Raw genomic sequence first — 24,797 nt, forward strand, 5'->3', positions numbered from 1 at the left:
ATTCCTGAGAAACCAATGGGCCATCCACAGGTGTCTATTACATCAACCCATAAGCTTTTACATGGGCAAGTACAATCTTGATATCAGAAGCTGTTTTCTTGCAACGTACATAAGCAGTCTATTGCATATGCAATTTAGCACAGCCAGTCCTATGCATGTTTGAAATAAAGCTTTCTACCCTACTGCAAGCAAACCTGTAGGTAGTTAAACACAGGAAACGGCTTGTTTAGAACCTTTAGTCTTGAAGCTATTAGTCACACTAGCTTCAAGCTGGAAAATCTTCTGAAAAATGCATTTAAGAAAAAAGTTGATTTGGCCACATCTTCCACTACTATACTGTGGTATGTCTTTCTAGGCAGAAGTCAGAAAGAATAAGAGATCTATAACATTCTTGTTAATGTATTTTAGTCTAAGGTTTAGGTTGTAAGAAGAAAACACACAACTGATGTATGTTTCCTGTAATGAGATCCACCATAACACATTAAAACACTAATGTTCCTCTGAAATGTCCCTTTGTTTTTAATTGATTACGGCAAGGCACATGAAGATTCTCATTTGCTTGTTAGTTTTCTAATTATTTCTGACAGGTCAAATGCATTCTAAATATTCTTTAGAAAAATAAAGTTACACATCCTTATTTAAGGTTGAGTATGCTTGATTAACATTATCCCAGTAAACATTACAGGTAAGTGATTTCAAGAGAAAGAACATTCCCAAGTTTTCCAAAACCAAGCAAATATTAAGGCCAGCGCATAATCCATGCAAGAAGCAGTATTCTGCAGATAGATTTGTTTTGTATCCATCACATTCATTCATACATTCCTGCACACAAAATAAGCAAAAATGTTAAATTAATCGGCTAATAAAGATCATCCTTAAGGGCTATTTAATATCCATAAAGCTGAATTTGGAGAGGAAAACCAACACTTATAATCACTGAATTTGTCAGTAGGTTGCAATACTGCTCTTTGTGGAACAAAGTACACTTCTACCGACATTTTTCTTCAAGTAATATTCAAGGACATTTACTTTCCTGCCTAGAACAAGAAGTTAGTTTTTTTATATATGTATAAACACAACTCCTATCACTACATCAAAAGGGTATTTAAGTAAGATATAGTTTTCTGAACTATTCTGATAGTTTTCTGAAATACAAGACAACTTATCACTATCTAAGGAACATTCCGATGAATTAGAAGCTGTCAGGGTCAAGTCGTCTTTACTGAAATCAGGAATTTTTTTGTATTAGTTACCACTACAGCCATGTTTTGGAGAATATATATTCTCAAGAACACAAAACTTTTGCCTCTGTAATTGATCCCTGTGCAAACAAAACATCAGAAGAACTGTTTTATTCAGTAGTTTTAAGTTCTCATGCATTTCACTGTTCAATTATTTTCAGAAAACCTTGGACTGTGTAATTAAGGGGCTGAAACGTACCTTATTTTAGAGAGCAATCATTTAAATCACCTACTTTTTTGCAGCAAATCTTTTGGATTACTTTTGGTTCATATGTTTTTGGAAGAGAAAGTTGTGCTTACAAAACCCTCCAAATAACCCTAAAACCAAACTAATTTAATTGTTTTTTAATGTGACAAAACTAAACAAACATGCAAAACTAAACAAAACACTTGCTCACCAGAGTATTGCTCTTCTTAATATCTTCTAAACGCTCTAAGACTGAAGTCAGGTTTGGGTCATCTGATTCTACAAACCATATTGGTGATGAAGAGGGGTAAGACTCCTGTTAAAAAAAAAAAAACAAAACACAACACAAAAGACCCAACAAATAAATAAATAAATAAATAAAACCCAAAGCTTTTAGAACTCATTCATCCCCCAAAATTTCACAACAGTATTAACATCACTTTTTATCTTACTCAGATAACATGGAAGCTTTTGACACAATATTTTTAGGCAATGCAAGAGAAGTTGAAAGAAATCCAGCCAACTGGTTCTTCTAGTATTTCATCCTATTTTCATCTTGATCAGATGATGGACATACATAAGAAACAGTGCTGAAAAGTTTAAAACCCTGGAGGCGAGTGGAGCAGGAGGGAGAAATTTAGAAATGGCAGTACAGGCGATTACCAAAAAAATGGAAATTACAAGCAGTACATCTTGTCAAAGAATAAAACTAGATCGATGCCGATTTCTCATAAAAATACAGATTGTTCCAAATAAAAGACGTGAAAGCAACAAACAATGGAATTCTTCAGATTTCCTCCTCAAATGGGATTATTCAAACTGATCTAGCACTGGCTGTCTGACTAAAGCAGCATAGCTCAAACCTGCGGCCTTGGAGGAGAAGTTAACAGGCAGATCCTGATGCCAAAAATCTGCAATTTTATCTTTGCACCATCAAGGCTCATACAGGACTTTCCACTGTTGAAAGATTTCTCGAACAATACACTAAGAAAACTTACAGAATAACTTTCTTCCATCAATAGAGTCCTACAGTTGTTAGGCAGGTGCCAAAACACATCCTAAATGACAGCGAGACCAAATGTGGTCACAGGATTAGAGGTGTACTCAATTTTCCAGAACGAGCCATGGTTAGGGCACATACAACACACGGAACAGACATAGTCCACAACCACTCATACAATCCATGACGTGATTTTTCTGTCCCTAAGCTGCCAAAGCATGCAGCCCTCCAAAAGCTGCTAGAAAGGCCCTTGCTACAGAAAGGTAAACAGAAATCCTTTGCCTCTTGTTTAGATGTTTCAAAAGGCAATTCCAATTTTTTCCTAACACAGGATTCGTAACACTGTGAGGATGGAGGAAACGACGTAGCTTCCAATTCAACAGTAGGTGTCTCTTCATAACATTGACGTGTCTGGATTTTTTTTGCTTTTAGTTATTTCACACGTCCTCCATTTATCATCCACTCAATTAAATTCTAGTAGCTGAGGACAAATTGCTGAACCTCAGTTTTACCACCCAGATATTATCTTCATATCCCCAGGTCTTACAAAATAATATGAGGGAATTTTCATTTCCCTCACTGCAGCTTAAAAGGAAAAATTCCACATTTCTCATTCCAGAGACAACAATCATGCTTCATTCTTTAACACTTAAAGTACTGCTACTCTTAACAGGTGACTCCAAAATGTGCACTATGCTTACATACTTACACTCTTTCTTGATTGCATTGTATATGTTTTGCTCTATAGTTTTCAAGACAACAGTAACAATTTTCACAGAAAGAAGACATCTTACCTATCTGTCAGTGTTACTGTCCGGTCTTTAGTGATTCCCAAGCAAACTTAGCCTTAGCAAGCTCTCAAAGTGCAAAAGAAAAACCCAGACCTTTCTATCTTAATCTAGCTTCTGTCATTTCAAAGACACTGGGTTTATTAGAATGCAGAGCACATCCATTTTAAAACTGAAGAAAAATACAAGCATGTTAGAAACATGAAGCTGACTTCCTAACTGACCTAGCTGAAGTCCTGAACCTCATAAAAGAAACCATGCGATTAGATGAAGGACATCAGCTTTGGCAAAACAGACTATCACAGCAGAGTTCCCACCTGGCAGCATCCTCCAGGGAAGTCCTAGCTCCAGAGGTCTAAAATTCCCACCTGTAAACTGAAGCCTTTGCATAAACTTATTTTTAAACAAGCTCAACCCGCCCCCCAAGTTTACATTTATTTTTTTTTACATCACAGCTAAAATTACCTTAGAAGAATATATGATATTCACGGTATCTTTATGAAAAGACAAACCGTTGACATCTTTCAGCTTCACTGTGAAGAATACCACACACTTAGCAGAGACCTTAGAATGTCTATTCTTGATTAACTAAGGCCTTACATCTCAAATGTCTGTGAAGAAAATCTAGTGCTCAGCTTGCCAGAATTTTAAGGCTAACGAAGGCAAACAGATGGGTAGTTACATGAGGTTTAATCTGCTTCTTCCTTTACCAAACACAGTACCTTAGAAAAGCATATTTTCTCCTCAGTTTCACTTAAGACACCCTTGCAAGGCTAACCACTATCACTGCCAGAGAAACAAGGTTGAGTTTCCAGTTGCCACTGGGTTCCCAAATGATTATTTTTAGGAGCTACGCTTCATTTAAGATGTTATCAGTACAAAACCTGGAATATCTTACTCATTTTTAACAACATGCAACCTACCTGTAAATAGTGCAATACCCTTACCTCAAGACTTTCATGCCGCACACTGGATCTTTATGCACAGTGGGGAACATCACAAGGGAGACTTTGCTAACCGTGGCACTACTGCCTGAAGGCTTGTTTGAACCAGCTAGTTTTGAGACCTGAACTTCTCTGGCCAGCTCATTAAGTTAAAAGAAAGGCAACAGGGTAAACACTGACTTTAGATTACACTAGCATTCCCGTCAGAAAATACAAAGAACAAAATCCTTTCCAAGATTCACTGAGCCATCTGCCTCCTAAAATCCTCAGACTCATTAGAATAAAAATATTCTCCGGATACAGTCAACATTTGGACTGCGTATGCGCATTCTCCTAACGGGTATTTTTGGCTTTTTTTTTGTAAGCACTTGCTAATTATGTTAGTCCAGGTCTAAGCAAGTCTATTAATTGCAGTGACTTATAGAAGATAAACGTCTGTCAGTCCCCTCTTCTAAACCGTATCTGGAATCTGAAGACTGCTTACAGAATGAAGCTCAACTCTTCACTGTCTATACTCTTCTTTTCTGACAATTCTGTTTCTCCTTTCTCCACCAGAAGGATTTAATGAACAAACTCACAGTAGGACGTTTGTTGCTTGCAATCCGTATCTATCCCAGCTGGGGGGGGCTATACAAAAATCTCCTCCAAAATACTGGCAGCAAATCCTTCATCAGACAGGAACACGACTGATAGTGCAGATTTGCTGATCAAGCAATCCCACTGTGCGTTTCAATACATTACAGTGGCTACTTGAATGTGCTGATGCCTTCTGCACTGAATGACAGTCCTTCCTCATTCTTTGCTCTCTTTCCAACTCATTCCAGTTTTTGCAATGAAAGCAAGTCCTGCTATATGTGAGAAAACATACTAGTGTTTGATACTGCCGGCATTCTTACTATATAGCACATATGAATTACTATACCCTAAAAATTACTAAATATTCAAATTTTTAGTCTGCTTTAGTTTTTGAAACATGAATGGGAACAATGCATTTATCAGAAAGGCTTTTCTTAAACACTATCTGAGCACATTCACTCATCTGTATTAGAAAAGATTTCAAATTTTAGGCTTCTGGAATACGGATATTTAATTGCATATTCCAACTTTTTCACAACAGATGCTTAGCATTAAAATACTAGTTCAATCAAACCTCCAATTTATTGCAACATTTTTTAATTCTTTGGACTTACCAATAAATATGTTCGTTTAACTTAGTGCTATGTATGTTTTTAAGTTTCTATAGATCTGTAAGTAATCCGTATTTTTGGAACAGCTGAGTTTCACGCGGATATGAGTCACTATATTTTGAACTAAAGAATTCACACACAAACTTCAAACATTCTGATTTTGAGATATAAACAAGCTTATGAGTTTGTAACACCATAGCATGCAATGAAAAACTAAGCTTGTGGTTTGTAAGGTCAAACAACTGAACTTCACACGAGCTAATTCTGTTGAGAGAATTAAGTCAAGCTCCTTCTTCCATATCTGCATCCTATAGAGAGAAAGAGATGGATTCGAGTTGTTATGTCATGGATTTGAGTTGCTATGTCATACAAGGAACACAAGCTTCCCAAATGCAAAGACATTTCATGAAGGGAACACTAGAATAGCAGTTATTCTACTATTAATTCTCAGTAGCTAAAAAAACCCAACAAAATGACCTACGTTATTTTGGGCCTTTTACTACACAGCTGGCGTACAGTGATTTTGTATAATCTATCTTAGCCGCACAGGTATCATCCGTATTAAGTGATAGAGATCTTTTATGTAACGGCTGTAACTTGACATTTTCCTGCTCTCTGCAGTAAAAGCAAAAATTCATCATAAGAGGCAAAAGCTACAGTGCTTAGATTTGGGCAGCTTTCACAAGCTGATGCACGTACACTATGTACAGGCTGGAAAGCTAATGCAATTGCTCAGTGAGACATGACACGCCACGATGACATCACACCTAGCATGTACTGAGGCCTGGGGACAAAGGCTGAATGTTTACAGCCAGCCCAGATACAATTACAACGCATGGGATCATCACTTCTAGAGAGCCTTTGTATTAACACCAGGACAGATTGGGAGCTTTGTCAACACAAACGCTTCTGTAACAGAAAGCAGCAAAAGAATTCAGCCTACTAATAAACATGCAAAATACAAAGAGGAAAAAGCCCCACGCTCCTGCTACTGGAACAATTTCAAAACCTATCAAATCATTTAGGAAAACCACAGCATACGAGAAGAATACACACAGGACCTCACCGTTCAGACATTCCACTGCATCCTCTGTAAGAAGGTCTACTTGCATTTTACTAACAATTTTCCTTAAAAAAAAAAAAAAAAAAAGCAGTACAAAGTGACAGAAGATACCAGGAACACGTGCATTAAGACAGCTTTTCCTGGGTAGAGATCTGTCATCTAAGTATATCCTATCTAAGCTTTCTCATCCTTAACAATAAGGCTGTTTTACTGACAGTGTTATATAATCTTTATCCTGTTCTGTAAACCTACAGCGATGCAATTTTGATGTCAGTAACAGACCTTTAAACGAGCTATTTCTAAATTACTACAATACTGTTGAAATTAAGAAGTTGCTAAATTAAAACAACACATCTTGCTCACATTCCTAAGATTAGAACAACCTGTACACACGGTTTGCTATGAGGCAATAGTGTAACCACGTCTCCTTGTACACAACGGAGCCATTTTATCATGGCCAAATGGCAGGAATACACATTTAAAAACACATCTTCAGCATTACGATTTAAAATCACAATTACATGCTAACAGTTGTTCATTTTCTTTAATTTCCAGATCATCTTAGACTGAAAAAGTGTTTGTTTTTTTTCTTTTAGAATTCCTTAGCACACTGCCTGAATAAAATCCAACCAATTTTATTTCTTTTCTGTTTATAGTTTTTGCAAAATCTCCATCATTGCCAGAACCTAGTTCTGTTCTTTTTACACCGGTTACAAACTTAACTGATTTTCATAACAGCACACCTAGCTTTTATCTTTTCAGTCCCAATTTTTTTTGTCCATCCCCCTTTACTTCCAAACAACAGAGAACATCAAAGCCCCAGGTCTTTTAAACAGCTTAATTGCTTTGAGAAGGCTAGCAAGAGACCGTTCTAGCTCACACAAATCTTGGTAATGAAGTAAATCCTAATGTAACACGACATTTCAGAGGGCTAATACAGTCTTTTCAAGATGGACACATTTGCAGATATAAACACACATCAAGTAATTGATCTCAGGTCATAGATGGTTTTCCTTCAGCAGACACCTTGGTGCTACTAAGGTTGTTTGTTTGAATTAAATAGGAGAATTGGATTTTTTCTCTAAATAAAATCAACTCCCACTGGCTAGGGATCATATATACATCCTACATGCACATTCAAAAAAATACTGAAGATTAAACTATACAATTAGCTACAATTTAGTACGTATTATTTGAAATTATTAGTCAATCATTCAACTACTTATGAATTTTTCACCTGCATCAGCCAGCCTTTAGAGGGAAAAAAACCCAAACAAGAGAATTAATATTAACAAAAGTATCAGGACTTGAGAGGATATTCTTAAAGCTCAAGTTCAGCTTGATGACCACAAAATACTAGTACTTACAGCTTCTTAAAAGAGTATTAGTTGTGATTACACAACTGACAGACTGCTACCCATTATTAGGGGCCAAATTTTCCAAAGGCAGCTTAAGATGCAAGTAAGCATTTTGTACCACTAGGTACTTGAGCGCCCATGAAATCTATAGGCTAAGAAACTTTAAAAGTCAGCACATTGTCCTCCCATCCCATTCTTTACAATAATTTAAAAAAGTAGAAAGCATGAAGGGTCACTTTCAATTCAGGTTTTTTGGAACTTCAATGAAGTAACACAAATAAAACTATTTCCCAGAAACTTCAAGTTACTACAACCCCCAAAATTTGTATTTTCAAACATCCAGACATCACCATTTGCTCTGTTGTACCAACTGAACAAGTTATTGAACATATTACAATATTTGAACACTTAATTTCCAAGTTCAAGTTAAAACTTGCACTTTTACACATTAAAGAATTGTAATTTCTTTAAGAATCTAACAGTTCAGTGATTCAGAGTTCTAAAAGACAAGAAAAGTGTATGCAATAGGGGGGGTTAAAAAAAATTTAATACTGGGGGTGGGGAGGAAGCAAAGTGAATATTACCCACCTCTACTGAGCAAGGGGAAAACTTCACCCTGCTTTTCCTTTTGAATGTTCAGATTGTATACAACATACTATTAACTTGCTCAATGCGCATAAACAGAAGGACATCTGTTATTCACTAGAGTTCAGCTGAACAGAGATCTTGAACTGTTTTGATATCACAGAAAGCAAGCTTGTATTAGCTTTAATTTTCTTACACTCTTCCTGAAGTCAAAGCCTGACATGCTCAGTTCAGTGAGAATACTCGTTACAACTCATGCATTTAATAAGGCACCAAGTTCAACTGACTCAAATACCGGTATCTTTTAAACACAGAAAACTACTGCACTTCTACCCTCAAGTTTAATGACTGCCTTGACAGCAACAGCCTATACAAGACAGTCCCAGATGAAGTGGCACGCTTTGGTCAGGCCCCTGGAGATTGCAAGAGCTTAATCACCTTGCACCTTTACAGGAGGTAGGTGAAAGATCCCCATAATCCTGTTCTATGTAGGTTCTGCTGACATGCTCATCACTGCAGAACCGAGTAACTCCAGGAGTGCATTAAAACAACACACAGTTTTCCTCCCCCACACACTCTCTGGGGAATGATGCAAGTGTAGCAGAGTATCTTGTTTTAGAATTGTTTATGTTCTTAAATACAGCCATGTTAGAGAAGGCAGGGTCAAAGGCATGTGCCTCATGGAACAGAAAAACCATCAACAACTCTATAGGTGCCTGTAAAATTCACTCTACGATCACAAATGGTCCCAAACAAAAATATAGCTCTCTGTGCAAACAAGTTCTACTGATTGCAGGAGGCTACCAACAAAAGTAACCACAAGGAAATGTTTCTGTTAAGAGCATACAGAATGGTTATGGACAGTACTTTTGTCTTCCCAGCAGACATTCTCTTGGGCAGCGCAAAGCGGTTCCCCTCCTGCCGCACCAGGCTTTTACAGACACGTTCAACAGACTGCCACTTTGCACCTTCTACAGCCACTTTCTGTACGAGTGCACATGGACTACACCATGGTTTCAAATTAACTGAAAGCCTAGATTATGGAACACTTTTTGCAATATACAGATTCAGCAGCAGCTGCAAGTACCAATATTTGTAAGATGGTGACCACAGCACAGCTAAGTAAGTATGAACAGGGACAATATTTCAATGGCAATTCACTTGTCTAAAAATTATTCCAAAACCCAAGAAGCTTATAATTTGCAACTTCATCTGAACAAATTCATTTGTTCAACCCAGGCCCATAGAATTCTTTTGAAATTATTATGGAGTCTTTTGTATTTTGGATACGCTTAAGACAGAAAAAATTTTGAGGAAAAAAAAAATCCTGGATAAGACTTAGCAAATGCTACTTTCAAACAGGCACATACAAGAGGCCAATAATTTCGAAGTTTGTGAAATAATCTAAGCTACTTCTGTGTTTTACTTCCATGTCTCTATCCATATACACACATTTAAATCTCTCCCTGCTCAAACATCATACCTTAGAAGAAGCCAAAACATATACAACCAACCTCGCAAAGGCACAGAACAAAGGGTCACAAACACGAATGCAGCTGTGACATTACAGTTCTTACACTTCTTATGGTGAAGTTTTTACAGCCATTCTTCAAACTATTTAATCTACACAAAATGTCCCAACTCCTGATTCTGATACGTGAAACTGCACATTACCCTTGGAAAAATAGGTTTATCAGACTCTTATCAGTTGCCACAACCTCATCCACTCCCCTTACCAAACTAAATGGCAGCAGGCTACTTGTTACCCAGTATGATATACCTACACAGAATTAAAATATGAACTTTGAGCATAAAAGCAAAAAAGGCACTATTCTGATAAAACCACAGTTATTTATCTTCACTGTGAAGCAACATCTTATTCACCAGGTCATCATCATAATGCAGCACGCCATCCATCCTTTCAAAGCAATTCCCAGGAAAGACAAACACTCAACACTTTTGTAGGGACCCAAAGTAAAATTCACCAAATGTTAATGCTCCACACAACTCTTACGTTAACACTAAATGTGACTTAGCTAACAGCATAGCAAGTGACAGTTGCTCAAGAAGAGCGTGTGGTCTCTGGAAATGAAAATTGCTGTTGAGGGCCAACCCAGTTAAGTGAGCTAAGGAACATTCCCTTGCCAATACTACAGCAACAAATACAGTTACAGATCACCCACTGAAAACTGAGCACAGAACACAGCATGGCTGAAGACTAAGTAACTTGCTTATCAGGAAGAAGGTTGTAGAGCTGAGACTAGAATCCAGATTTTTACCATAGCACCTCACAGCAGCCGGATCGACTCATCTTGCTCCTCACATACAAAAAAACCACTGTGTGCTTGTACTCTCATCTTGACAGTTGTCAGAGGATGGTTGTTTTAGAGCCCTCAGCCACAATGCATGCTCTTCTTTAATGCATGCATTATACATTCACTCCAGCTGGCAAAGGTTTATCTAATAAGAGGCTAGGCACATGGGCTAAAGAGAAAGGTATTTTGCAAATCTGACTCTCCGATGCTTTCTTTACCAGCAGCACAGCATCTTATGTGTCCAAATTCCTGAAGGAAGTCTGGTTACTTGAAACAAATTATCAACTCGTTCTAATCAAGTTATTAGTTACCTCCTCCTGCAACTATACAGACAAGTACATTCAAAAAAAATATATCTTCAACATTAGCGTCACAAAGCCACAGTAGCAAGAAATGGCTTCCAATATGGCTAGAACTGAAGAAGTGGTTATAACTAAAAGTTGCAACGTGTCACTCTCTCCCAGACTTGAAAAAGAAAAGTTTCCTAGCAGACCTGCTCTTGCCTTTATCACTTAGACAGCTACTCCTCAGCATGCAAAGTCTGATGTCACTTCTGCTGTCACCCAAAAATCCAGGCTTCCCCTTCCTCCTCGTCATTCTCTTTACCTTCAGGAATTTAGGTCTTTCAAGCGTTCAAGTCGCTCACCCCCCCTTCCAGCAAAGGCACTGTGCCTTTTCCGTCTGAGAACAACTTTTCTCTTTTCCCCACTCTCCCTTTACAAACTTGCAGTGCTCTACAAACACCTGCAGATAGAAGGATTTAATTCTCACCCATTGCTAACAGAGGTCCTGCTGCTCTTACACCCGAGGAGCATTCCAGCCACCACCCGCCAGGTTCCCCAGCTCTCCCTCACAGCAACACGCACTCAGCTGCCCTGACTCCTGTCACTTAGTCACTGGCCTTCAGATTAGAGCTATTTAGATAGAACTTTGTCCCCCACATGCAAAATTTCAGCACCATAGAGTTCAACTAATGTTTACCATTAGTAAGTTAAGTACCACACTCTTACCACAGTTATTTCCTACTTCAAAAACTCAAGGAAGCCTGTGGTATCTTGAACACCACTGCGCAGGAACGCTTTAATTTTTTTCTAGTGCCACCGTACAAGTTCTGACAGAGCTCATGTTTCCGCCTTTTTGAATGCACACTGAAGAAGCTATTGCAAAATCTGCAACTGCATTGAACTCTTTCTCCCACAGGGGTTAACAGACTAGGGATCTGGGAGAAAGGAGAATACAGTCCAAAGTAAATCTCAAGAAATCACGCACTAACTGCTCTACAGTACTTAATACACCAGGATGCCTTGTATGCATGAGATAACAGAAAAGAAAGAAAACATGTAAGACCACTGTTTTAATACCACACTTAAAAAATTAAAGCCAGAAGCAAGTAATCAATAAGACACACACAAACTGGTGTGCTTGTTTCCAGCAAAGATCAACTGAGAGCTATTCTGTTATACAGGCAGGCTGATATAAGATATAAATGTTAAACAGCCTCTCCTTACTATAATCAGTCATTTCGTTTTCCAGTTGTCTCCCATGAGCTGGTGACAGGTCATTTTCGCTTCCACAAAGCTTGCAGCTGAAGAAATACACTGGAACACTTACTAAATCATAAACTATCGTGTCTTTTAAAAATGACATGTTACCATTCATAGTCTAAAGAAAAAAAAAAAAAAAAAATCAATTCAGCTAGGAACTCAGGGTTTATAACCTTTCAAAACTACATAAAGGCAAACCTGGCAGTACTGAACAGTAGTCCACACTGAGGCGTAACTAAAATATAGTTATTTCTGTTAATCTGCTTCTACAAACACTTGTTCCTATCCAGAAACTTTGCCCCCCTCCATCCCCCTTTTTTTTCTTTAAAATAATACTATTTAGAGAACTGTCTCCACCTTTGTATCTTCAGTTGTCCTGAAAGGAATCTGATTTTACAAGTAAACAAACAAACTACTTCCAGTTAGTCTGGTGCAGTTGTCTCTATTGAGCTGTGACAGTAACAAGCCAGACACTCATGTAGGCCCACCGGCCTGATGCCGGCTCGGGTGTTCCACACAGGAGTGATCCCCAGTGCTGCTGAGGACTCAGCCAGCGCCTGGCAAGCTGCTCTCTGTCAGCAATGCTGGCTTCAGCACTCTTCCCCAGCGCTCCCTCCCTCCCTCCTATGCCCTCTGTTGTGACAGTACAGCTGTTTGTGCAGCCACACAGCAAACCAGACTGGGAAACGATCCAGATTAACAATAACCCAGTAAGGAATTTTTAACATGACAGCCAGGTCCCTAATCCAGTGAACTCAATTTTGGCCACCTCGCAAGGCACACAGCCTTTGCTGCTCTGCAAGCAACAGCAGTATTAGGCTGCGCAGGACACAATTATACTTTGTTCTTCCTAGCAATCAGAATCTTTAATCCACGTTGAGGATAACAACACACCATCGTCCCCTGGCTCAACACAGAAAAACCACCTGCAGATTCATTCTAGTCTGAGTAAGTCTCACAGAATGAAGTTACTAATTTTTGGGAACACACTTGATAAACTCCATTAATAACTTCTGATTTGACAGTGTTCTGTTGTAGACAGACTGCGATGATAGATTTGGAAGCACAACCTTATTTTCCAGAATAGAATAAACTTTCTACGCTACTCCCTATTTTTTCTCATTTCATTGATAAAAAAGCTTTGACGGAAAAGCCCAAAGTCTCAGGACACCCTGCCTCCTCTCCCCCCAAAATAAAAAAAAAAAATAAAAAAAAAAAAAATCAAGAATAGCAGTACATACTCTTGCTTCTTGCAGCATAAGAAAGGTCTCTGGTAACACCAACTACCAGTACTCCAATTCTGACACAAAGTAAATATCTTTGGCAACACAAATCAACTCTAACTATCACATACCATCAAATGCCTGTTACAAAGTAGCCCTACTCCGAGTTAGCCTCTTCAAAATCGGTGAATATGAAGAAAAATACAAAAGTTACCAGGTGTCTTTTATACTTACAAAAACCTCCTGAACAGTTAATATGAGGAAGCATGCTGAGTAAAAAGAATATAATTCTTTTTATAAAACTTCTTTTAATTATCAAAGCGCAGGGAGAGCTCTTCTGAGGACCACAACAGTCCCAGTTCTGAAATTATTATATCATTAACTCACATAAGTAACCCACTTGAAATAAGCACAATTTCCTGTACATTAAAACCTCAACAGAAGCCAGAATTCATATTTGAAGCCCACCACTGTGGCTTTCTAGGGTATTTCAGGAGTCCTTCATATGTTATAGAGGGGACAGAACAACTGACCTGCAAAACCCTGCAGCACTGGTTACAGCCTTTCACACGTAGCACAACTAAGCTGTGGTGTCAGAAAAGTAAGGTCCTGTGTCTTTAAAATCCTCATTCTTTTAGTATCTTTTTTTGTTTGCTTAATTTTTATTTGCTAAGTAAAACAAGACTAAACTTCCCAATTTTTATTACATAAGTAATGTTTCATAATAGTTACTTGAGTGCCTATTTTTAAACTCCCAAGTGTATCTAATTCTAGTTAGAAAAGTACATATTATCGAGATAAACCTGTGTATGCTTTTATTTAGTCCTGGTATCCACATGCTGCAAGACAAAGGTCCCAACCTCACTACAGAATGTCTAGTAACCTTAAAAAACAAACAAATAAATAAACAAACAACAACACCACAACAACAACAACAACAAAAACCCAAACCCAACTATCTGTGGTTTGAACCAAAAGACTCATTCATTACGTGCTTAGTTCTGTGTACAAATAAATAACCTTTTTAAAAAGGTTATCAGCTGTCTAGGCAGTAGCTAGGAGTGCATTTAATATTAAAAATCTTACGCCTTTGAAGAACTATCGCATGGTCTAATACACTCACTTTCTGTATATACCCAACTTGTCAAAAGCTTCACAGGCAATATCTTTTCATCCGTTCTGGTTTAGAAGGGAAAATAAAGTCTTCTCCCATCAATTGCAGTTATCTGTAGACAGCAACCTTTTCCAGTCTTTCACAGTAGCTTCTAACTCCGATCTAGCAGCAGGATATTTTTCAGTGAAAGCAGAAGATACTTCTTTCCAGCAGAGAAGCAAGAGTATAGTGGAGTCAGCCATATCACATGAATTGAATTGTTAATGTACGAAGGATATCACTGCACATCAGAGCCCAGTATCTGTCTGGGGCAAAATCTGCTCCCACACAGAGCTGGCGCAAACCCCGTTCTACCTGCAAGTGCCGCTTGAGGAAACAGAATTTCAATACTACTTTTGTGTATGGGTGGAGAGTGATTAATACCCAGTTTCTCTCTGAAGAGATTACATAAAAAATAGGAGATGTTTTAGAGCAGTCCAAATCGGTCCTTTTTTTTGCAGTAACAAGGAAAAGATTGAATAATTCTAACACACCCTTTAGAATACTATGACATGAATCTGATAAGGTACCAAACTGAAACTACAGACTGTATTGAAAGACACCCTAAAGTAATGATCAATAAACACACTCCTCTAAGTAAAACCACTGTTTTGATACTATGTCAAAAACCATGCAAAACAGGATGAGGATAAATACGTATACTCAGTAAAGGACACTGGCTTACTGAAATTGATTAACTGGAATATTGCTGTTAAATAAAAACAAAACCTAAGAAAAACAGAAATAAAAACCCCAGAAGGGAGACACCGCTGTTGGCATAACAAAATGGGAATGTGAAGGTACAGAGCCCGAACAAGTTCAATAATTAAGACAGTTCTCAGGAATAAGCAGCAATGTTTCTGACCGGGATGACTCCACCCTAAAGTGCCTCTTTTAAAGTAATCTGATTAACCATTTAAGTTCCAATACGGGTCACTACCAGAAACAACAAAGGGCAGACTTGGACAAAGTTTGCCTATCACTTTATGAAACAAAAGAGCTATCCAGTAAAACCTATCTTGCTTTAATTTCAGGCATTGCTCAGTATCACAGGTAGACTATTCCTAGGATGCTGCAGCAAATGCTTAACTTTAACAGTTCTACAAACTCATAATGCAGACAATCAGAAAATCATCTCAGTGGGAAATTCCAGGGCAGACTTCTAACCAAACTGTGGAATTTAGCCAAGGAAACTTGTGGAGATCCATGCAGTTCCTAAGCAGACATTCTCCCTCACCTCTCCAGGAGAATGTCTCCTCTTTCCTCTGCCTTCTCTCACTAGACCAGAGGAAAGAAAGAAATCCATTGTGAAGATCAGAGCAACTTAGTTATCAGGTCTATTTTCAGACTTAGTGCAGAAGCTACTGGAAGCTTCCTTCCCTACCAGATTTTTCTCCACCCAGTAACTTCAGCATCTATGTACGCTGCTAGACAGCTTTCATTTCAGGCAAAACACTGAGGTACCCAAACAGAACCACAAAGAAAAAGGTGATTATTGAGCTTTGTGCTTACTCTTCCCCTTAACAGGATCCTTGAGTGTCCAGATGCATAATCTACTGTAAGCCTTTGCTGAGTAAGGGAAATATCCTGGCTTGATCAGTATTGTAGGGGTTAAACTGGTTGGAAGAAGCAAACAGCTAAAGTTACATATTTGCACTGTAAATCCAGAGCACTAAGGTAGCAGCTTCTGATGCAGAGGGTGAGTCTCCCCAAGAAAACATATTTACTAACAACTTTATAGCCTTAACAGGTTCTCCATGCTACTACTGCCATTTGAAGTTCTAGTTCCCACAGTACCTGCAGATCCACTGAAGTACAGTAAACAAGATCCATCCTTTTCTAGTTTACAGTACCTACAGGAAAAAACTGGAAGCAATTAGGAGTCAGAGCCAAGAAACTCAATTCAGTGGGTGTGTGGGTATCTGTGTGTGTAAAAAAAAAAAAAAAAAAAAAAAAAAAAAAACACAAAACAAACCAAAAAACCGCCAAACCCACACCCAACTTTTGTCACACTTAAGAGTTCTAACACTTCTGTCAAAAAACTAGGACAGAGGTCCAAAGGTCATCTTTCTCCTTCTGGTTCTGTCATCTGCTGCCCACTTGTTTCAAGGCAGTCACCTTTGTATCCTAGGTTGCCTTCTCCCATTTATTTTTAACAGATAGGGAAAATAGCCACCTACCTCAAAGAGCCAAAAATTAGTCAACATTCAAAAGCACCAAGCTGCTCACAGACAATCGTGAAACCAAAGTTTCAAGAAGCTCAGACACAGCCTTTTTTCAAAGCAGAAGTCTCGGCTCTAAGGTTTGAAACAGCTCTTTTCCTGTTCTTTTTGCAAGTTCATATGCCACAGTTCTAATGACATGTGAAAGACCTCTTGACCTTTAGGGCAAGTGACTGTAATAGCAGATTGCAGACACTGTTTCCTCAGTAATACATAAGTGAGTGACCTATGCCTGTTTCTTGCTTGCTCAGACACACCTCAACCAAAGGCCTACAAGTAAGCAGACTTATTTCTTTGCAAGTTGAGAAAGAATTACCATCAGAAATAGCTACAACAAAAGCAGCCTCAGAAGTAGATATACACCACAGCACAAATCCAAGGCACCAAAAACTTCAGGCTTCCCTATTAGCTGTCACTTGACAAAGAAGAAATAACCCATCAAATTCAACTGGCAACTGAGGCTGCACAATCATCAGACCTTTTATTTTACTCTTTAGAGAGAAACTTATGAAATAGATTATGTTGCGTGGAAAAAACCAGCCAGAGTCCCCAGCAATGAAACATTCCACTAAATAAAAAATACTTAAGCAAAGTCACACAATCCATCATCTGATAGCTCATGTCTAAAACCACCACCATTAAAGCATCTTGCTTATTTTACCATAGAAAACATCTTATACTTTACAAGTATATACTAGTGTCGAGTAAAATAAACAGCAGTCCCATGACCACAAAACTGACTTCTCATGACAGTTAACTGTGAAACCTGAAAGATCCTCTTAACAAGTCTCCTTTAATTTAATAAAGTTATTTCAAGGCAAGTAAGGATTTGATCAAGATTATGGTATTTGCCTGGTTTGAATGCATATTTTCATCTTTCAGCACTCAAACATTTACACTTAAGTGCATGTTTCTACCTCCATGCTATCTGTTCAAACCTTTCATCCTTTTATAGGCAAAAAATAAAAAAAGCTGTGGAGTTTACCTTCCTCAAATCCAAATGTACTAACCCTGTTTTCACTCAGTCAAAGATTTTCAGTACTCTACTCGTAAGCTGAAACTTGATAAGGCATTTAAATTAACTTATAGCTGCAGCCAGTCCAATAAAAACGCACCTCCAGCACTTTCCTGTACATGAGTCACAGACGCCAATATATTCAAATCCTTTGGCAAGTTTAGGCCCTGAACTTTTAAAAACACTAAGGATTTTCACCATGGCACACAACACTGAACATATTATTCTGCTTCCTTCCCACTCACTTACAACAAACAAACCCCAAAGAATTTAAGGGGGGGAGGGGAACCCACGAGGAGAAATCCCAAAGCAAATCGCAGGTAGAAGTCCCCGAGATTCGCCAAGGCTTCTCTTATTCCCCTGGCGAGTTTAAATGCCACCATGACGACAAAACAACTATCCGGCCGGAGACCAGAAGCACTATTTTATTCCTCCACGACGGCAAGAATGAGGACTTTCCCCGTCCGTCCGTTCCTCCCCCCGCCGCGGCCCCCGAGGCGGCCGTCCCCGCGGGGGGGAGGCCTCTCCGCCGCCCCGGCCCGCCCGTGAGGCCTTTCCCCGCCCGGCTCGGGGCGGGCCGCCCGCCTGCAGGCCGCGCCGCTGTGGCGCACTCCGCAAAGCGCTGCCCTCCGCTCGGGGCAGCGGCGAAAACGACCCCCCGCGCGCCCGCCGGGACCGGGGACGGCCAGGAGGGCCGCTCCGCTCCGCTCCCTCACACCCATCGCCGCCCTTCCGCTGCCCCGGGGGGAGGGCGCCGCGGCGGGGAGCCGGCCCGCGGGCTCTCTCCCCCGCTGCCCCGGGCCCGGCCGCCCTTTGTTCCGGCTGGCGGCTCCCGGCCCCGAAGCAAGCGGCGCGGCGGCGGTCCGCGTCCTTCCCCCGCACCAGCGGTTCCCCCCCCAGAGCTTCCTTCCCCCACACACACACCCCGAGGGGCTGCCGGGCTCTCGCCTCGGCGGGGAGGACAGGCCGGGGGCGCCCGCTCCCTAACTTTTGTTGCGGCGGGGACGGAACACGGAGCGGCGGGGAGAAGCGGGCCCCGGCCGCCCCCCGGCCGCCCCCCGCCCCCCCCGGTGCTGAGTCACCCCCACGGCGAGGCTGCGCCCCCTCCCCGCGCCCCGCAGACAATGGCGAGGGCGGTCCGTGCCCCCGGCCCTGCCCCGCCGCCCCCGGCCCCGCTCGGCCCCCGCACCGTGATGTTGCAGTGGATGGTGAGCGGCGGCGGCGGCTGCGGGCCGGAGCCCGGCGGCGGCGGCAGGAGCACGAACTGGCAGTGGAGCTCGTCCAGCTTCCAGGAGACGATGCGGAAGCGCTCGTGGTCCTTGTCGAAGATGGACTCGAGGAACTTCAGCTCGGCCTTGAGCCCTGACACCGACATCCTGGCCTCATCTCCGGGCCCGGGCCTGTGCCGCCTCGCCCGCTCTGCCGCCGCCTCCCTCCGCCTCAGCCCGGCCCGACCCTGGCCCCGGCCGCGCCTGCGGGGCGGAAGATGGCGGGAGGGCGGGGGGGGGGGGGCCGGGGCAGCCCCAGCCGGCGGGGGCGGGAGGGGACGGCGAGCGCGGCGGCGGCTGCCTTTGTACCGGCCTCCTGCACCCACTCGCTCGCTTAAAAGGGCAACAGCGCAGCCCGCTCCCCCTTCCCCTTCCTCCCCGGCGGGCTGGGCCGGGCCCGCCAGCCGCCCCGCCCTCGCCCTGCCCTCCTCCCGCCTAGGCCGGCCCCGCTCCCGGCACACGGGCAGCAGGGCCCGGCCGGCCCCCGCCTCCTTCCCGGGACCGGCCCGGGATGACATTCCCCCCCCCCCCCCCCCCCCCCCCCCCCCGCTGCCGCTCCCCCGCGGTGTCCGCTCACCCGTCGTACTGCCTCTCCGCGACCGCTCAGCCCTGCGGGAGGGCGCGGTGTGTCTGCCCTCCTCCTCTCCGCACTCTTGTTTTGGTGAGGAAAAGAAACCTGCGGTGGGGTAGGGCTTGTTGTCACCTCCGGCTGCCGTCGGCCCTGCAGGGCTGCGAGAGGTCAGGCAGCACGCACCGGGGATTCCGCTCCCGACTCTTCCGACGGACCGATACACATAAACCCGGGCGTCGATCTCCGCAGGCTGAGAAGCAGCAATGGAGGGGCCAAAAAAGAAAGAGTTAATGTTGCGTTTAAGTTCATCTGTAATTGCTTGTACAACATCTTACACCCAGACGAAGCACCACGAAGCACTAAAGTGAATACTCGCCACATTCAGAGATCAAAACGTGGTGCCTCTACTGCTGTCGCTTCCTGACACTGGAAAAAACCATCTCTGCACCTCAATTTGTCCCTTTCCATCTCTGCTTTGCCTACAGAGAGTTGACAGCTCTTTGGGAACAAAGATCAACTCACATGGCATAAAGAGGTTACTGTGAGACAAGTAATATTGTTGCAGAGCGTCCTTCTTGTTTCCCAACCAGCTTTTAATTAACACAGTACACGCACAAACCTGGAACGGGGAATTGCCCTTTTTTTTTTTTTAACATTGATATTTTATATAAATCTTTAATTCCAGAGAAACTGGCAGCACTTCACAATCCACAAGCTGAATCTTGTCAAGTGGTGAGAACTCTAATCTTGATCCAGAAAAACAGTTATGCACATGCCCAACTGAGCATATGGAAGTCTTACCGATTTGTGGGCTTGAAATCTCCTATCCTTCCAGCAAAGAGAGCTGCAGAGAACACACTTTGCTACAAAAGAGGCCAGGAAGGATTGACACTGGTTAAATACTCTGAATGAAAGATAGCAGAGAATCCACAGAGTTGAAAGACCTGCTTTTTTTCAGGTATCATTTGAAAGACTCCTATTATACAGTGTGTGTGATTCAGTTTTCCTAGAAGGGCTGAACCGGCTCTGTTGGCTCAGACTGTATGGGCCGCAAAGTGAAGACAGGGCAGATATGACTGTTGTCTGTCCACGCATCAACAGGCAGGGTGAACACCTTTGAGAGATAAGGGACGACGTAAGGGCAAATCAGCTATAAATAAACAACAGAAAATTACGATTCTACCTATTAGAAAAAGAGGGCCTGGAAGAGCCTTTCTATGGGAACACCAGAGACAAAACTAAACAGATCAGACTTTGTCAGGCGTTACATGAAGCGATGCATGAAACAGCAGAGGAATGAATGCAGTGACTCAGCCCTGTTTCCCTCATATGATAGGATTTTGGCCTAGAACGCCTCGCTGCAGCAGATTGGTGGGTAGGCTTGGCAAGTTCAAACCGCACCTTTCGTCATACCTTACTAGAACTGCCTTTATCACTACACCTCTGGTCTTCCTATCCTCCTTGCCTTCTCATCTGCCTGCTCTCTCCTCTGCCTCTCCACTGTCTGTGACACCCCATTTTTTTTTTGGCAGCTGCGGAGTCAAGAGGTGCATATGTGCCGGCTGGGGGGACACCTCACCTGCACTAGCTGGCAAGCCGGTGGAAGGCATGAAAATCTCTCTTGGGCACCCAGTCATCCTAACATCATAGTGTCTCCTGACCATCTGGCAGACCAAACAAATGGCTTCATTGGCCAAGCGTGTCCTGCAAGCTATATATTTTTTTTAAGCCCGGTGTAGAACACTTCCCCCAGCTCCTTCAGTCCGCCTTTTTGTTGCAGGCTTCAAGAAGCAACATGCAGTTGCACAGCCACCACTCCCCTAAATTCTGTTGCACTTCTCTGTATTTAGTAGGCATTGTGCAAGCTGTGACATCGCCTGTGAATTCATTTCTGTGATAAGACCTTGAGAACACATTGGGGCTGCCTCGCTCTCTGCAACACAGAGGCTGCTTCAGAGGCGTAAAGAGTTCTTCGTCATGTCTGACTCATTCCTGTTTCTTCCTTCAGGGACTTGCCATGGGGCTTTGACATGAATCTTGCCTTGGACAACATGATTCAGGAAATCCCAAGTCTCCCAAAGACCAAAGCGAATGCACGCAGGGGAAGACCTGATATCTCTGGGTAATAAAGGAAATTGATCCTGGTAAAGACCCTCAAGAGCACTGCATCAGATTCTAGTAATTACAGATGCTCTTAAGTTCCCTTCATCTATGTTGCCTGCAAGCACCACTTTTTTCTACCTTTCTTCCTGTATGTACATCTTCAACATCATGGGAACCTTTCTCTATCATACAGCTAGATTTTCTCTTCCAGGGATCCAAACTTTGGCCAAACTTCTCTGCTATGAAGATAACATACCTTCATAGCCTTTTTTGTTTCTTTCCCCTCCCTTTCATTTAAACCTAACAAGTTTTGTAAGAGTCCTCAACTGAAACTCTCAGAAAAAACAGCATTGCTTCTTGGGGAGAACTAGCAAGAAACAAAAGGAGGCAACAGTTTAGACCAAAATTTGCTTTCCCATTGGCACTTAGTGCCAGTTCTGTTTCCAACACATCAGCTAGGCATGTCCCAGGTGAGACACAAAGTCAGCAGCAAGGCGTGAAGGAGCTGAAAGAAAGACGAGTTCAGGATGAGCCATCAAGGAGGAAATGAACAATGATGTAGGATGGATGTCTGACGAAAGCAAGAATTGTCCAGGGCTTAAAGAAAGGCTGTTCCAGAGCACAAATGAATTTCAGTTTATATTAGTCCTTTTTTTCCTGTGAATGCCTTTTCCAGGACTGCTGTATTTCCAGCTTTGCCCCTGAGTGAAGCTCCTGTACGTTCAGTTGAGTGTTTGTGCCTAGCAGAGGATTGATTTGTTTTTCCGAGAATAATTTATGGTGGTTTTTTTGACCTCACTTCTCGCATTTACAGCCTAGCCCTTAGAAAGGGTCTTTCTGTTTAATTCTGATGTCACTTTCCTGAGAGAAATGGCACGCACCAAAGAAGGAACTGCCATTTTAGAAATAAGGAAGGCCCAGATCTTCTGTAACCCTGAACCTCAGCAGAAGGAGAAAGAAAAGGATAAAGTTAATGAGATGGGAAGAAGAGTAAATTGGTTTTAGTGATGGATGATGCAGTTTGATAATAGCTGAACCTGGGGTAGAACAGACACAAACTTTTTCACAGGTAGCAGCACAACCTGAGACCAGAAAAGACAAATAACACCTGATACCCATAGACAGAAGAATAAGGCAGGAACCTTACCTGAAACCTTGGGCAAAAGCAGAAAGATTCAAGAGGATCCTGCTTTTCCAAGATACAATCCAAGCTGTCTTGCTCACCAATGCCAGGCTTTCATGTCAACTTCTGAGCTCACAGCATCAAAGTCATTGCTTCAGTAATGAAGACCCTTTCAAAATATTTTAGAAAAAAAACACATCAGTGCATAAAAGCTGATTAAATGGTTGGACAATGTATTTTCAAGAAGCATGGCATACAGTGGACATGGGATTGCTTAGTCCCTCAAATACCTATTTTATTTTTAAAGGCTTTAAGAGTTAAGGAAGGGCATTTCAAAACCAATCTATCCTAGAGCAGCTTTGGACAGATAGTGATACTGTTTCCCAGATGTTCAGGGATAGGGGTCAAGGACGTATCTGCAGGCACTCAAATACTATGGCCATGAGTTTAAGATTCAAAAAAACAACAAAACAAAAACACCCAAACCCAAAAGAAGAAAATAATAGCATGGCTTTACCCAGGATGGTCAGAGAGTAGTTTTCAGCTACAGTTCTTCTGAGTCCAACCCCGTGGCTGTCAGCAACTGGGTCAAATAGGTCCCTTCTTTAGGGTGTTTCACTCAGCCACTGAAGAGTGTTTGTAATCCTATACAGGAAACAGCAATAACCTTTTGGTGAAGATTTCATTACTGTTTGTGGATTTGTAGTTCTGGCTATATTTATATAAATTACTGAACAGTGTATGTTTCAGAACAGTCAAAAGCTGAATAGTGTCTGCAAAGCAAGGTTAACGATATGTTTTTGTTCCACGTGAAAGTTGTGGGAATTAATTTATTAGCAGAAAGGTGCCACAGGAAAGCGCAGCCATGTTAGTCACAGTTTTGCAATGCTGCAGATGGGGAATAGAATCCAGTGTACGCACGCACGTACTTTAAAATGCACAATGAGGGTGAAGGAATACGCCTAGTGTTCTCCTTTATGGCTCACATAGCTTCCTAAGAACAGATGAAAAGCACACCTGTGAAAGCAATAAGGAACCGGGCAGCCATATCTGAGGCATGCCATTTAATAAAATAATAGAACCAGCTAGAGAAAAAAGGAAAACACAATACAATTTTTCTAAACCCAGCTGGGTGAGGGAAGAGGTAGCTGCACGGAGCCCTGTTCAGAGCATGACAACAAACCTTCCCTGGACTCCCTAGGACTTGCACCCCTTCCTTGGTTGGGATCCACTCAGAGTCATAAGCCTTATAGGGCTCAGCAAGCTTATCTTCCCTTGCCATCACAGGAGCTTAAAAGGGATAGACAGGAGCAGAGGTCAGATGCCAGGCTCAGTCCTGCTAAATAAATATATTTCTGGCTGGAGGGGGAGGCAGGGATATGGGCAGATCCCCAGGTCAAGTACTCACGATGCTGAGATGGGATCTTAATCACAGCTGAATATGCAGCTCCTTCATCCCTTTTCTTTTTTCTTATTTTGATATGTAGTGAAACAGATAACTTTGTCTATATTTAAAATATAAGCCTGGGGCATCTGAGTTGGCAGACACTGAGCTGAACTGGGCAGGTCAGGGTTATTGTTTCAGATTCTGCAAGCACAGCCAGACATCACCACATCGCTTAGCCTGGAAAACACAAATCAAATGCCTCTCAGCAACCATACAATCCATGGCTTCTCATTTACTCATTACTTTTTTTAGATAAGGCTAGATTTTGGGGGAACAAAAGTGGTCCCTGTGACGGTACTCTCCCTGTTCAAAGCCCCAAAAGAACGTCCAAAGTGGTGCACAAACACTAACCCTAGCAGTATCACACCAGAACAGACACAGGATGCAGACTCATTTTATATGTAGAGGAAGTCACGTACATTTTGGGAGGTAGTCTTTTTACAGAGCTGGGTGTATAGAC

The 24,797-nt window shown here is 41.9% G+C and overlaps 1 protein-coding gene across 1 annotated transcript in view; it reads right to left on the minus strand.

Annotated features, from left to right (window-relative positions):
• The window catches only part of UBE2Q2 (ubiquitin conjugating enzyme E2 Q2), a 51,466-nt gene extending 32,003 nt beyond the window's left edge, over positions 1-19,463 (minus strand). Inside the window, exons 1-2 of the mRNA XM_082488616.1 lie at positions 19,015-19,463; positions 1,640-1,744 (exon numbers count right to left, since the gene is read on the minus strand). Coding sequence (XP_082344742.1) covers positions 1,640-1,744; positions 19,015-19,200 — 291 coding nt within the window. The 5' untranslated portion in view covers positions 19,201-19,463. The remainder of the gene's footprint in view (positions 1-1,639; positions 1,745-19,014) is intronic.
• Between the last annotated feature and the right edge of the window lie 5,334 nt (positions 19,464-24,797).

This window comes from Vanellus vanellus (assembly GCF_965231255.1).
Source record: "Vanellus vanellus genome assembly, chromosome: 11".
NCBI classification, from domain to species: domain Eukaryota; kingdom Metazoa; phylum Chordata; class Aves; order Charadriiformes; family Charadriidae; genus Vanellus; species Vanellus vanellus.